This window comes from Haliotis rubra, unplaced genomic scaffold (genome assembly GCF_003918875.1).
Source record: "Haliotis rubra isolate DU_JTF1 unplaced genomic scaffold, ASM391887v1 Scf19, whole genome shotgun sequence".
NCBI lineage: Eukaryota > Metazoa > Mollusca > Gastropoda > Lepetellida > Haliotidae > Haliotis > Haliotis rubra.
Window position 1 is genome coordinate 1420347 of NW_025765891.1, and position 16991 is coordinate 1437337.

The 16991-nt window shown below is 41.9% G+C and overlaps 1 protein-coding gene across 1 annotated transcript; it reads left to right on the top strand.

Moving 5' to 3' along the window:
- Window positions 1–288: 288 nt before the first annotated feature.
- LOC124274347 (macrophage mannose receptor 1-like) lies at window positions 289–14846 on the top strand. The gene is given in 15 exon segments (XM_046709711.1): window positions 289–321; window positions 1016–1082; window positions 1977–2158; window positions 2380–2498; window positions 4996–5123; window positions 5564–5757; window positions 6739–6872; window positions 8714–8841; window positions 9016–9020; window positions 9022–9171; window positions 10261–10379; window positions 11447–11756; window positions 12543–12676; window positions 12884–13008; window positions 13114–14846. Coding segments are annotated over 15 exon segments (1881 nt in total). The 5' UTR covers window positions 289–303; the 3' UTR covers window positions 13182–14846.
- The last annotated feature ends 2145 nt before the right edge of the window (window positions 14847–16991 follow it).

Here is a 16991-nt window from a genome sequence, read left to right on the forward strand (position 1 = left end):
CCATATGTGAGTACATATATCAAAAACGACGATAACCATTCGTTCTGTGTGATTACAAATGGATAATAGATTTTCTAATAATTTTAATCAATTAAGGATTTAAAATAGTTAACAGGGCGTTGATTGTTTTTACTTTTAAGGTGTATTGACCATACTGCTGTGGGTTTAAGTAAAACCATTCTCACAATGTTGACCGCTGTATTGTGACGAACCTGACAAACTTATCTGATAGTGCTATCATAGGGTGAACTGTGTCACTGCCTTTTGAACAACTCGAACACCAGTAAGAAATAATGATTCCAAATGTTGATTCGAAAACAGGTTTGCAAATAGGGCTCTAAATGTATATTCCGATTAAGGTTCTGAATGTAGGTTCCGAGTGAAGGTCTCCGATGAAGGTTCTGAATGTAGGTTCCGGGTGAAGACCCCCGACCAGGGTTCAGAATGTAGGTTATATTATAAGTTGTTCACTGGTCACGAGGGGGACATGGGTTGATGTACTCTCTATGTTTGTTTATGTTCCCTGAGCCCGAAGGGCGAGGGGAACATAAACAAACATAGAGGGTACATCAACCCATGGTCCCCGAGGGAGCAGTGAACAACGTATTCATCTTACGGAACACTTCAATGTTAATTTTGAACTGTTTGAAGGACGGGTATTGGATCATAAATACGAAGTACCGGAGTTAGGCAACGGGCAAAACACTACAAGCACGAAGTACCAAACGAATTCCCACAGTTCGGCATTTCCAGCGGGTAACATAGAAAATGTTACTCGCGTCTAGCGGCATCCTCGATAATCTCCAGGGTATACATACCCGGGAGATTATCGAGGATGGTAAGCGGGGTACATTGATTGGCTCAGCCAATCAGAAAACGATATATATGTGTGAGGTAAGATAATAGATGATATTTTAACATGTTCATAAAAGAGTGAAACCTAAAAAAACTTTAAGTATGATCTAATTCTCTACCTGTACCACGTGTGTTCTGATTACATATATTTTCTATTTAGACCAACGAGATGGGAAGTAGTCTGAATCTTCTACTGGTTACAGCGTGTTTTCTTCTCGTGTATACAGGTATGGTATAACCAGGGATAATCTACAACGTTATATAGTCTCCATGGTATAACATATGCCCAAACTGGCATCTTCCCACGAAGCATCGTTCTGTGAATTCGTTAGCACATATTACATAGAAGGTGTATTTGATGCCGTTATATAATCTACTGAACGAGTTCTTCCTCGGTATCTCAATTCACTGTGTAGTAGCACCCCTTTAGTGTGCCAGGAGCCAGTGATCGTGGGTTCGGAATGATTACTCTCAGCCTTGTGCAGCAGCTTCAACTCCATCTTCAGTGACCTCGGGATAAAGGAGTAACTTCACTAGTTAAATGTCTCCTCGCTTTAAGCAGCATTCCAGCAACACAATTACAATAATTGGCTTCACACATTGTATCCATAACAAGAATCGAACCTGGGTCTTCGGCGTGACTAAGTTAAGATGTAACCAGTAGGCCAACCAACTACCTGATGATAATATGATAAAGGTGACTGTTGGATTAAGTTTTTTTGGCTAGTGCAAGACGGAACCACGTGAGGGGTTAAATTGAGGGTGCATTATTTACCGACATGTTTTTGCGAACCATTTTATATGCTGACAAAGGAGGGAAAATTATTATTTACCCAAATTTTAATCATGCAATGAAAATTTTATGCCTAAATATTGCAAAACTATTATTTTTCTATTGTACAGAGAACAACCTTTCATTTGATGGTGAATTTGTTTGAATGTGAACATTAATAAAGATATTTGGAAAATTATGATTTTTAGTGTTTTTGACCCCAAATCCGGTTTTACCAGAAAGTGTCCACGCGAATATTTCCACATCTTTTAACTTTAATTTGATATATAGATCATGTTACCAATATATTGGGTTTGGCCCTAATATTTACCATATATTGTTGGCACAGGCCTACCAGTGACGTCATCAAACTCCCAGAAAGTTGACATATCATGCCGCACGAATTGGTTGAAAGCGGACAACAGCTGTTACTACTGGACAGTTGCTGACCAGGTCACGTGGGCTGGCGCCCGACTAGAGTGCCAGTCTCGGGGGGCAGATCTGATGGTGATCAACTCTGCCAAAGAACAGGTGAGTACTCACACCTGAACGTTACCAACGTGGACGCTCCCGACCATAAATATGTGTCATAAATCTCCAGTAAATAGCGATGATACAAGGTGTTCGGTAAAGGGTCGTGCCATAATGGCGGAACCGTCACAAACACATGCAAGGGCACGTCAAGTTTTGACCATGTGGAATGTTCACACCAGGTAGAGAAGGCACTGTCACTTTGTACGTTTTGTGTGCAGGACTGGGTGGACGTGCAGACAGGGGAGGCGAAGACTGACGGATGGTGGGTGGGTCTCTCCTACAGCGTGGACGACGTGCAGTGGGAGTGGCTGGACTCTACCGTCAGCATCGACGGCATGTCAGTAATTGTTAGCAGCATTAGGGGCTAATACAACGAGTATCTATCCAAGTGTTGCCCAAGGTGCAGAGAGCATAATGTACACCTGGAAAAGGGTTAAGTACATGATTAACGAAATGCTGGAGACAACCGACAAAATAGGCTCTAACGATGAATGTGATTTGTAAGAAAAACATTGACAATATGAAACACTTACCATTGTCAGCCGACAGTAGCTTTTAATTAACCACGTGTGCTGTTTTCACTCCAAAAGAATAATTCTTTTATGTAGAGGGTTGCAGAGTTCATACGACGAGTTAGATTGCAGGATACAAATGACAATCTGAGTCATCTGAATGTCGGTCCAGCCCCTCCATGTAAACACTGTAGGACAGAAGAACACCCAAATATGGTGCCTGCACATAGCGTAATGAATGTTGGGGTGGCATGCTGTACTGTACTTGAGTTCTGACGTCGAACATAAATGGTAACTTCCTTATGAAGTCTTCAGTTGATATTAATATGGCGTTATACTCATTACCTCAGGTGTGCTAAACCTTTTCCAGGGGTACATTTTAAGGGATATCAGGGATTTAATGAGATGTATGATGGATATTGATTCAGCAATCACAAGTTTATCTGTTGCTGCTGTCAATATCATGCGTTCCTATGAGACAATTTAAAGACTGGTTGATTACATAATTAAGAAGTTAAAGGTGAGGTGAGGTGAAATTGGGTTTTAGGTCGTACTTGAGAATATTTCGCTCATATGACGACGTGCATGCGTATGTATGTGTATGTGCGGCTGCTTGTACTAGCCCAGTCTTAAGCTGGTTTTATAGTGCTAGCTCACTGAGATACCATGCCGCAGTGAAGCATGAATACCCCACTCAGACACATTATACTGACTCCGAGCCGACCAGTCCTTGTTGTACCCATTAATGCCGAGCGTCAGGCAGGGACCAACAAGTACCATATTTTAACATCTTTTGGTATGACGCGGTCGGGGATCAAACCATCGACCTTCCGCTCTCCGGGCGGACGCTCTAAGCACTACACCACGGAGGCGGTCCTAAGAAGTTAAAGGGTAGAAGCATAACTTCATAACAATTGGACGAACGCACGGGTGAAAGAATATGAGCTACCGGGCAAAGGAAAGTAAACACCGACCAAAAATAGAAAGAAAGACGTATTTGAGATTTATGATAATTATTTTACAAACAGAAATCATTTTCCAATAATTTGACTGAAAATTCATTGTAATGCTGGACTTGCACGATTCGTTCGATGTTTTCTGACTGCTGCGTTGTTATCCAGTCGTAACTACTCGTGTCATTCCGGCAAGCCGGATCACGGAAAGAGGCGAGTAGTTACGAATGCGTTGTTATCGGGATCATGTTGCGTTTTGACGAATGTTTTCTGCTTGGGTTCAAACCTGTATCAGCGTTTTTGTTGTTTATACAATTACTTTAAAAGTGAAAACTTTCTTTTGCGAGGTAGTTTGTGATTTATATGCTGCAAGTGTACAGTAAATGAACATGCTGAACGCACATTATTATCAATTACATAGTCGTTCGAGATGACATAGAGGCGGTACAACTTGTATCATGGGACCCTCTATTATCGCAGTAGTGAAAGTTGTCCCTATCGGGATTATGACCTCCCACTGACATTTGGCATTTTATATATATTTTCAGTTGACTGATGTTTAATCTTCATTTCTGTCGCAAACAATGTGACACATAGTCGCAACTCGTTCAATACGATCGCGGCAATCCCGATTGCCTCGTTTGACCCAGAAATTGAAGCAACTCTCTGTTATCGCGTTATTGCTATTTTCTTACTATAGCACGCAGTACAAGCAAATGTCATTGTCAAACGTTTACGTAAGATAAGTAATGAATCTAAATAGGTTTGATATTAAATATTATTTAGCAATTTCATTAAGATTAGTAATATCATCATGTTTTTAACAAAATCATCTAAAACTTTATTTCATTTGGATGCAAGGTAACAATATCGTAAAAAAATAATTTTTGGCCGCCTTAAAACGTACCATTACAATTTTTTTGCCATGTGCAGGGTGAAGTTGCACAATACGTCACTTCCACTTGTAGGTTTAGGAGGGAAAATATGCAAATGACCTTGTAGTTAATTGTCGCAGGATTACTCTTGGCGAAGTAAGTTTTGATTTGTACAAGATGCAATGGAGGTAGGGGTCATACTAGTTTCAAAATGTTCCGGAAGTTACTGCAAAGATGAATACTTTAATATTTCTACGATTAGACATAATATTCCAATGGAATAAATTACTTTTTCAAGAGCGATTAATTTATTTTACGTAATTTGCATATGTAAACAGCCGATGCGGGGCGTGGTATTTCCGCTTTGCCGATGTTTTCACGTGCCGCGATAACAGGGAGTCCCGGAATAACAGTTCTTAAATGTACATATGAGTTGATAACCATAGTTTCAAGTTCAGGGTGAGGTGTCGAAGTTATGTCTGTGTCTGTTAAAGCCAGTGGAACCTTGAACCCGACAACTACGAGAACGAAGACTGCTGCGCCATCAACGAGTACGGCAAGTTCAGCGACGACGCCTGTCGGGAACAGTACGGGTACATCTGTAAAGTACAACGGACTAAAAGTACGAATACTTCAACTCCACCCCTATTCCCCAACCCCTTCCTTGTGGAGTGAGTGAGTGAGTGAGTGAGTGAGTGAGTGAGTGAGATTTGGATGGGTGGGCTACAATGATGCAGCTTGGTAATAGACTAACAGACAAAGAAAAGTACATTTGAAGTTTTCCATGCTTGGCAATGTGGCCATACGGGTCCGATTCTCAATGTGGCCATACGGGTCCGATTCTCACTGGGACCCTAGGGGAAGACGTATGATACTGGGTCCGATTCTCACTGGATGTGTACCCTAGGGGAAGACGTATGATACTGGGTCCGATTCTCACTGGATGTGTACCCTAGGGGAAGACGTATGGTACTTTACATAGTTGTTCACACCATATGGTGTACATCAAATTGGAAGAAGTCTGATACTGAGAAGCATGTGATTGTTGGCTGTCTCTGTCAGGCGAGCCATGCCCCACGCCTGCCGATGACGAACGCTGGGTGTTCCTGGACTACGCCTGCTACTTCATCAGCAACCCCTCCGACACTAGTGACCGCCTTTCCTGGAGCGACGCTAGGACAAAATGCCAGGGCTTGAAACCCAAGGGTGTGGCGGCAAACATGGATCTTTTGTCTATAGCTTCAGCTGACGAGTTCGTGAGTGTTGGAAATATGGAAACATCAAATATTGGTTTTTGCAACACCGAATCAGGGTCCCTATCTACAAAGCGTTCGTAACGTTACGACCTGTCGTAACCACAGGCCCTCGTGTCTTTGCGAGGATTAAAGATGTTAAAAAAACATAAAACATTTGAGATGACCCCCGACTCGAAATGCTCCACAGTACAATGCATTATGTCATAATGTATTGTACTGTGTAGCATTTCGAGTCGGGGGTCATCTCAAAAATAAAAAATTAATCGTTAATCTTCGCAGAGGCACGAGGGCCTGTGGTCGTAACTCTATATTTTATCTATATTGGATAAGGAAGGTCGTAGCGCTTTGAACGCTTTCTGGATCAGGACCAAGGACGTGCACTTGTGTCTTAGTATGTCGGTTTTCCAAATCATTAGTCAAAGAAAATAAAACATAAATTTCTTCCGCCAACAGTATGCGGAATCTCTGGGATATAAGACTGATCAAGACGAACATTTTTTAACCTTGTCCCTGTACCGACATAACCTAGTTGTTAAACAATGTCCTGATAATTATCTTTGTGGAAAGACTGTATAATGGTCTTCTACTGATAGGTGACGTTACTGAGTTCCACCTACTACAATAGCTGAACGGAGACACTGGTAATCGTGTGTCATCGTGCCTGGGAGATTGAGATCGTTGATAATCCGTGCCCAACTTGTGTAAACATTATAGCTGTATTATTATTTACTATGGAGAAACAGTCTACTGGACAACGGATTTGCCGAATCGAATTAGTCTCTGAACTACCATATTGCCGCAGCAAAAACAATAAACAACATATGTTTAAAAAGTGTTAAAACGTTAGCCACAGGGGAGCGAAATAATCTAATCCCTCCTTCGTTTCATGTTTTCCATTTACTGACAGTAAAACTTAGGTCGACCATGTTGTTTATAGATTTAAACTGATTCCCGCATCTCAGTTCTCACTTCATCTTCTAGAGATACTTCAACGAAGAACTACCTGATCTGTCGAATGCAGGCATGACACTGAAGTGGTGGACTGGCCTCAATGACCAACAGGCTGAGTCTATGTATGTCTGGTCTGATGGATCCTCTTGGAACTCATCCTACACGTGAGTGCAACATTACTACATTGGCTTGAACAATATAAGTTGTATGCTTCTCTCGAGGGTAATACGGTCTGATGTACGGTCACCCGAGCCGGTAGGCGAGGGATGACACTCCTACAAAAAGGCGTACATCAGACCGTATTACCCGAGGGAGAAGCATACAACGTATTTATCTTACCGCCATGTTAAATGTACAAAATATCATTTTATTTTATGGTAAAGATCGCTACCGACTATATGACATGCAAACAAAATGGCGTCTGCCTCTCGACTGGATTTTTAACATCAGTGAAGCATATTCCGACTAGCATAAAACTGCTATAAAAAATTCATTATGTTTAAGCTGAGTGTGCAAACCACTCAATGTATTAAATAGCGTAAATAAAGTAGTGAAAGTCGGTAAAATAAATCTGTACAAGTTGAACACACTCCGGCGCAGTGATGACTTAGCATAACATCACTGCCACAGGCTAATTTGCATATTACGTGACCGGACTTTTCTCTTGTTTGTAAACAAACGCGCATATACATAATAAGGAGAGACTTGCCTAACGCAAGCTTTCCGGCGCGCTCTTCACAATGTTTTACATTGTTACTTATATATTCTTCCACAACTACGACAGTAAGGTTTATGACAGTACATATTTAGATATCAAACTGGTTGCATCGTTCGCTCTCCGTCGGCTTCGAGGACAGCACGTGGAGCCGTACAACCTATGTAAACAATGAAATGAAATTAAATTATTTTACATGAAGGTAAGATAATACTCAATTCCCATTGGTCAATCAGAGGTTACAAGTCATAATAACCACACCATGTTATACAACTGTACAACAAGTACAAGTACAAGAAGCTAGTACAATACCACCTGCCGTGACATAAGCTGGTTCTCGGCTCCCTTTGCGGGGCCCAGCTTAGCCGTGACATAGCTGGAAGACTTCCAAGTTCGGCAACAACCACAAACCAGCTGTGAATTCATCAGGCAGACTAGTAAACGAATCGGATAATAATTAAGTAATTCAATATTAGGTTACGAATGTATTACGGTTTGTATTTTCATGGTGAATTAATTTTGTTATTCTATTCTAAGAACCACAACCAAAGGGACATTGCTTCTTGTATAGAGTATGTACCACTTAATGGATAGTTTTATTGACGGTATCATGAGGCGATGAGTAGTGAAATCAGGACCTATTGGTAGTAAGTTCACTACAATGATGAACGGAAGGACGATCCACGTAGGTGTTTTGGTTATTTTCAGAAGGAAAATGCAGGTATGACATCTTGATATGTTGGATGTAAAAGTTTGGAGGTAGAGGTGTCATCGAGTGAGTGAGTATGGGTTTACGACGCTTTTAGCAATATTCCAGCAATATCGCGACCGGAGACACTAGAAATGGGCTTCACACATTGCACCCATGTTGGGAATCGAACCCGGGTCTTCGGCGTGACGAGCGAACGGTTTCACCACCAGGCTACCTTTTGGACGTAGAAGTGGTAGAGACAGGTTATCGTAATGTTTGTAAAGATCTATTTCAGAAGATAGAAGAAGAAAATAGCATATGCAAATGTGTACTTTTGATGAGCTACATGTTTATATGAAGTGTTTATGAAAATACACGAGCAATGTAGAGCCACCCAAAGCATCATTATAACATTCATCATTCGAACCTTTCAAATCCGCGATTCCATACTCCATGAAACAAGAGATGACGTCAGATATTTCTTCTGTTTATATATTTTCTGATACAGATTCCCTACAATTACTGCTTCCCGTGTTTGTGTGAACACGTTTCGGTACATATACATGTTCCTGAAGATTAATTCAAGAATTGTTGTATAGGCCCTGGGATTCCGCCCCGAGCGGCGACCGCAGCCAGAATTGTGGCCTCATGTACACCGGCGGAGTCGTTGACGACGTTAAGTGTTCAGCCAGAGCAGGGTATATATGTGAAACCTCAGCTGTACACAGTAAGTACTGAACATTACACATACAAGATGCCAATGTACAGTAGCAGGACATATTAGTCTTGAATCGTGGTCGGCTGAATCGTAAAGTCGGATGATGATGATGTTTGCAATGTGGTTGGGATGACCACCGCAGTAGTATGTTATGGTTTCCCAAATGCCGAATGTTTTCTGCAGAATCGAAAGATCTGGGGTGCGCTGACCACTGGATTCGGGGAGGTAAACATTGCTATCTACTACAAAACCAAACAAAAAGCTACGTGGGCCGATGCCCAGACGTTTTGCAAGAACGGGAAAGGTCATCTGCTGAAGGTCGACGACGTGGATGAGAAGGTGAGAGACATGCATTCAGGAAGGCCATTAAACACTACATCAGTAGGGAACGATGAGCCACAATTATATTTTCAAAGTTGTTTTGACTCGCCTCAGGCTAGGTCATTGTGTAACATATGTTATATTTGGGATTACACTTTCTCAGTACAGATTCTAGTACTTTTGTTGGGTTGGGTGCCATCCGGGATTCGAACCTACACCCTCATATTCAGGCACCTAATCTCCAGCACACAAAGTCAGCCATCTAACCCACTCAGCCAACGAGGCTTCCACAAAAAAGGCAATTAGGTGCCTGAATATGAGGGTGTGGGTTCGAATCCCGGATGGGAAACAACCCAACAAAAGTACTAGAATCTGTACTTTACTGAGGAAGTGTAATCCCAAATATAACATATGTTACATTTGACCACTTTCTAAATGGCATTGTGTATTCATATGGGCCATTGTGGCTTGACTGCATATAGATTTGGAAGTAAAGTACAGATTCTAGTACTTTTGTTGGGTTGTTTCCCATCCGGGATTCGAACCTACACCCTCATATTCAGGCACCTAATCTCCAGCACACAAAGTCAGCCATCTAACCCACTCAGCCAACGTGGCTTCCACAAAAAAGGCAATTAGGTGCCTGAATATGAGGGTGTGGGTTCGATTCCCGGATGGGAAACAACCCAACAAAAGTACTAGAATCTGTACTTTACTGAGGAAGTGTAATCCCAAATATAACATATGTTACATTTGACCACTTTCTAAATGGCATTGTGTATTCATATAGGCCATTGTGGCTTGACTGCATATAGATTTAGAAGTATTTTGAATAAAGTCATCACTCCTGTATGTGAATATTGTCATTTACACGACACAAACGGCTCAGCACTAATAATTGTTACCTTGTGCAAGTCTAAGTATTGGACAGATAGTTAGGCTTTTTCAGGCCCAGGGTCAGCCTAAAACCTTACCTACCTCGCTGTGCCTCAGACGGATGGGTCAGTCAGATTTACAGATTTGTGTCAGTGTTGGTCGGCATCATCCATTTGGTGCTACAGATCGCCTGGAATTTAGTGTTGGTACAGTATCATGTATTTTCTGCAGTACTGGTTTGATCACATGTATCTGACCGGGGGGCGTGGCTACTGGACAGGGCTCAACGACCAGGCCAAGGAGGGAGATTTCAAGTGGGCCGATGGTACCGCCCCAAACAACTCGCTTATGTAAGTTATCCTGTAGCCCAAAGGTGTTTGGACAACCCCGCGATGATGGCTTGTCCTGGTATGTTCATACATGTACGTGTAGTTTGTATCACGTTATTTAGCACCATACTCAGCAATATTCCAGCTATATGATGGATGTCTGTTCCTCAAAGCAATCGTAGCGCTAATTTGATCGTAACTCCCATACTTTAACATAGACTTGTGACTGTCGTAACGCTACGATCGCTTTGAGGAAGGGGCCCAGATAGTACAGCAGAGACTGCCATCAGGAACATGTATGCACGCAGTCGGGAGACGAAGACATGTTGTCAACCATATCAGCGAGGAATGATCTCACGTACGCACGCACACACACATACATGCGTTTGGTTGTGAGTCAGTTCGAATCCGTGCACGACTTGTTTAACCCTGACTGCGAGTTACAGTGAAGATAATCCAGGCAACATATACCCGGAGAGTCCAAGGGACGATCCAGAAACCAGTTATCTGATCATGGTGAAAGGTTTTCACCTATACAAGCAAGCTTGGAGCATGAACAAAGTGTAGCTGACACCCTACGGTACTGTTGATGCAGTGGTATTAAATTAGATTTGTGACGTCATTCCATTGTCTGCTCGCTCCATTATTTTTCAGGAATGAAGCGATGTGTACCAGTTTCAATTGTAAGACCTTGATAGTTCGTACTCTTTGCATTACATTTGGCTTATAAAATTACCAATACTTTGAATGTAATTTAAGTAGGGTAATATCCTCGTAACTCTCCATTCCCGAAAAATAATGGAGCCGAGGCCCCGGAGGGTTACGAGGACGTTACCCTCTACTTCATGTCGAGCTGCCATTGTCACCGCCCTATCCCCATGAGGCAGCTAATATCGACAAGGATTTGATTTGCCGATTAATCTCAGCCGACTCAGCGTATTCTCACGGTAAAAGTTTCAACAGTTAGAACTATATATACGTTCTACCCCCTTCTGCGTGTTGTTCGTCATCACATTACACACAGGGTACTGGGTTAGTGACACAATCCAAACCAAACTCTATGTTTTCTCTCAATGCTAAACTTTCAGTCAGTGGGACAGCGAGCCGGACAACGCCAACAACCAGGACTGTACGAAGATGATGAGTGACGGCTCCTTCAGTGACGCCAGCTGCAACACCAGGGCCGGCTTCATCTGTAAATACACCAAGGACCCGGGGGCAGCGTGTGCGACAGGGTGGGCGACGTTCCAACAGTCAGGGTGCTACTACATCAGCTCCGCCAACCGGAGTCAGGGCCTAATGTGGAGCGAGGTGAAGCAGAGGTGTCTAGACCTGGCACATGTCTTCGACAGCGAGCTCCAGGCCTTCTATCTTTACATAGAGAGCAAGCCCGAATTGGTGAGAACGATCACCTAATCTCTAGTCGAACTTGTTCATCCGGGCGCTTCCGGTAACTATGTTCTGATATCGGGGTTCCGTCGAAATAATTGTTGTTTACACTTGATACAGTCAGATATAACCTTTACCGAGTGAACATGTATGGATAACCGAGGTTTCGATTCTCTAGAAAAAACAGAGTAGTATAAATTATGAAAATTGTTAGTGATATCTGTCAGAAAATAATATGCGCACTCTAAAACAACAACTTCCAGCTAAGACATAATGAATGTAAGTTGAAAGAAAGGGTATCTCAAGGATCTCAATTTGTAGTTTAAAGCATGTACATACATACTTCTTTACATTGTAATCATTATATCGAGTCAATGCATACATGCTCTGTAATCGATATAATAGTTCAAGATATACGTGCACAGCAATCAATATATCATGTCAGTACATATTTACTTAATATATTGTCATCGATACATCGGGTGAGTGCATACATTCACTTTAATCGACATCGAAATACACACAGACTATAACCGATATATCGTGGAAATACACACAGACTGTAACCGATATATCGTGGAAATACACACAGACTGTAACCGATATATCGTGGAAATACACACAGACTGTAACCGATATATCGTGAAAATACACACAGACTGTAATCGATATGTCGTGGAAATACACACAGACTGTAATCGACGAGGCATGCATTCTTGAGGATGTTTATGAAGTAGCAACCCTTTGCGGCAAGAGATGACCGGGCCATGGCTCTATGTCTATATTGGTTTGCAGACATGGTTGATATCCCAGCTACAACAGCAACCGGACCTCGGGATGATGTGGTGGACGGGGCTCAACGACATCGCCAACGAGGGTGTCTGGATGTGGGCGACAGACTTCGCCAACCCGGTCGACCTGACTTTGATGTGAGTGTTAGACATGAACAAACAGTTGAACACTGGTTTTATCCTCTGTGCTACTTATTCATGACACTGGCCAACTCACACATGTTCACGCTGGCGCTCAAATCACTCGCTAACTCCTCTTTATCCCGCACTCACACATCCACTCGCCAACCCACCTATTTATGTACTCGCTCACTCACAACCAACTCACTCACTCTATGACTGCAGTCCCTGGGACACTGAACCCAACAACTACGGAGGTAACGAGGACTGCGCTGTCATGCTGCCTGGTGGCCGCTTCAACGACATGCCCTGCAACGCCAAGTCCTACTACATCTGTGAGAGTGCGGCAGGTACGATAAACAAAACCTCGTTATTCCCCAAACTCTCCTTACCGGAAGATCCTGTTGTGAATATAAAATAATGATGAAACTAGTGAGTAAATCTCCCCGTTTCAGGTCTCGGCGCGTTGATGTCGACCCTGCTGGTGTGGATAGGGGTGATGGCAGCCCTTCTTACAAGATAACACCCAGACACCCGAGTAGCAGAACTTCCTTTGTCCGGACAACCTTAATCCAAACGCCGTTGTTCCCAAAGCTCAACCTATGCCTTTTTTAGGTTCGGATTAAGAAGGTTGAAACTGCACACAGTGTTATGGGGTACAGATTATACTATAAGTGATCGTTTCTCCAACAATTTGAATGTCACATTGTTCGGATTATAGAGGTTATTTTGTTTTACGTAGTTTGATTTTATGCTGTTTTCGGCATGTTTACAAACTTACTCAAACATCCCATGACGTTATGTCGTTGCATGATACCCTGCTTGCTCGGGACATCAGTAAAACATGATGCGCGATTTGATTCGCCTTTTGTGCCTCTCTCTTCAATAAAGCAATGATTGCGATAATTCTTCATTTTGAAATGGTGAACCGAATGTTGAGGTTCACACGTAACCGGCTTCACACGGATTGTTGTTGACGTCGCTGCCCCAAGGGTAAGGAGTGAGTTTCAACAGGTTCGACATCCAACATCTGTAACATTTCAACTGTATCATAAGAATATGTTAATTGATAAAAAACCCAAAGTGCTGATGCAAGGTATTCTCGTTGTTGCAACTCATCTTGCTCCACGTCGAAATCTATTTATACGCAGTATGACATTAAATACAGGTGCAATGTATATTGTACATACCAGATCGTGCCGTTATTGTATCTTAGATTACAGATTCTGTGAGCCAAACCCATCTCACCAGATAGAATAGCGTTAAATAATGGTCAACATCCGGGTTCTGCTGGGACCAGCGTCAGCATCAACGCGATGAGTAATTATGGATGTAAATTTAAACAAAATATGATTAAGTGTGCAGTCAATGTGTTGTTGTTTTTCATGTGTTTATAATCATACGTCTTGTACATGTATGATGACGTTACCTCGTTATGGAGATCAAGCTCAGGGGTCTTGAGGAGGTACTGTCTGTTGAGGAGAACCCCCTTCAAGTCACACGGTACCGGTTATAAGAAAAATTTGTGAATATAATTTTCTACAGGATTTGAAATACAGGACAGATATTCCAAAAGCGGTGTGAATTTTGATTCTCAATTTTATTTTGGTTCTTAGAGATGAAGTTAATTTGGTTAGTTTGTTTGTTGTAAAGGCCGCGCTCAGCAATATTCCAGCTACATTATGTCTGTAAATAATCGAGATTGGACCAGGTAATCAAGTGATCAACATCATGAGCATCGATCTACAATTGGGATACGATGAGTCAACCAAGTTAGCGAACCTGACCACCCTATCCCGATGGTCGCCTCTAGATGAAGTTGATATTCAGTATATCATAATAGAACAGAACTGGTATATATTACAGCAATTTCTGGCCCCAAATCGGGACCAACCAGTTGCGTCTGCGAACTAGTATATTGTATGCACGTTTCATAGCTGCAAGACGGCGTCAAACAATTTTCACTCACTCCTCAAACAATCGTAGCGGTCGACGTTTCCACAGTACAATGCTTTAACAGTGTAGAGGGGTCTGATGTTGTGGATACCGTGGTGATTTCATCATCGTGATCTTGACCATTACGCCAACAGTAGGGACACTTACACACAAATGTAAACTATTTCTGTATGAAGTGATTTAACATGTCATTTAATATATTTTGTTTTAATAAAATAATTAGTCTTTGTAATTGTTTGTTTTGTGGGCTTCTAATTGATGTTATCCCCATATTTCCAGTATGCAACACATTGTGTCTTCACATACGCATGAACCATTTCGCTCCTTTTAGAAATGACGTCATCACTGGAATCTCTCCTACCCGGAGCATCCATCAGTATAAGTTTAATTTGATTGGATGACTTATTTCCGATTCTTGTCTTCGAAAAGGACGAAAAATAGCATGAAAGAAAGATAACAGTAACATAAAAAAAAAGTTTATTAGGTTACATTTCAATTATAAAAAATGTTCCAAGTATTAATTTATTTGAAAATTAGAATTGTGTCATTTTTCAATTTCCTTGTGACACCAAGTTATATGAAATGGTACATTAACCTGATGTTGCAGGTGCCTCTTTGTTACACACGTTATATTTGGGATTACACTTTCTCGGTAAAGTACAGATTCTAATTTAGTACTTTTTTGAGGGGTTGAGTCCCATCCGGGATTCGAACCCACACCCTCAGAGTCAGGCACCTAATCGCCAGCACACAAAGCCAGACGCCTAGACCGCTCAGCCACCGCGGCTTCCACAAAAATGGAAGTCGGACAACTGGTAGTCTAGACTGCGGACCCCTCAGAGTAACCACTTACCGAGAAAGTGTAATCCCAAATATAACATATGTTACATTTGACCACTTTCTAAAAGGGCATTGAGTATTTCATGCCTCTTTGTTGTTGCCTCGGATTCCTCATCATTGTGATGCTTACTAAACAGCTCACTTGTAGACTAAAACTGACGATTTCAGAAATTTTCACCTTTTTACATACACAGTTAATAACAGCATTGCGAACACTCAGGAACAAAACGCACTATTAATTAATTCCGTTTTATTCAACTGATTGTTTTCAAGAATTGCCTCCCTTTGATTAGAATTAAAATTAAAGCGGCTTCACTTCCAATGTTTGAGAAAGAAATGAAATAATAAACAATAACCGGAAACGATTTAGCTGTTCTTTAAAACGATTGTGAAGCATTAAAGAAAAAGAAACCGCAGTCTGTACCAAATATTTTCAAAGTCTTTTTCAAACTTTTCACCAACCTAATATGTAACAGTATACATCCAGTGCAACCTCTCCAGTCACATATCCATTGTCAAGAACACGAGTAAGTATATTTTGAGATGAAGGAGACAATAGCTTCAGATATAAGCCGGAACTTGACAAGACTTGGGTGCACATTCCTGTACGTACCGTGCCCCAAGAGAAGCTTGATATAACCATAACTTACTTTGTTATATCTCAAGTTAAACCTAAAGTTTTTAATAACCCAAAGTCTACGTGTGGCGAATGAGTGTAATATCAAAATGCTTATATCATGGGCACGATAAAAGCGGTGACTTAGCTTCTTAACCTGAACTAATTTGGTGGTATGAGCCTGTGATAAAGAGAGTTTGTCACCGGCCCTTGAATCATCTGCATCTCGATTTCACCTCTGAGCAACAATAGCAACGCTGCACAAAGTAAATAGCTAGGGAAAAGGTTGTCACGTGAGGGGCAGATAACTCCTGGCACTCTTACAGAAGCTGAGCTGCCGGGAGCACGTCACAGCCCGCGCCATCTCAGTGAGGTGTGTGTGGAGACAGAGCAACAGTGTGCGATAGCACGGGCAGAATTGGGCTGATATGGCTGATAACACCCAGATATGCAGATAACAGTATGGAGCACTATAGAGGCCACCTCGTAAAACATGTAGGATAAAATCTAATTGTAACGTCACTGAATATTATTAATAGTATGATTATATTTTTTTGGGATTGATTGTAGGTATGCTTTAGTTTGAACACCAGGTGTCAAGCATAATAATTCCACAGGGTTAGAAATGGTGTTAAGTAACCTGTGCTTGTCATAGGGGTGTCGGATGGTCAGGCAAGGCGACTTGAGTGAGTGAGTTTAGTTTAACACCGCACTCAGCAATATTCCACCTATATGGCGGCGGTCTGTAAACAATCGGGTCTGGACCAGACAATCCTGTGATCAACAGCATGAACATCGATCTACGCAATTGGGAACCGATGACATGTGCCAACCATCGGCGACTTGACGTATCATTGTTCCTCGACGGCATGGATCGTTGTTCATAACATCGATCACTGGCTTGTCTGGTCCGTTATATTT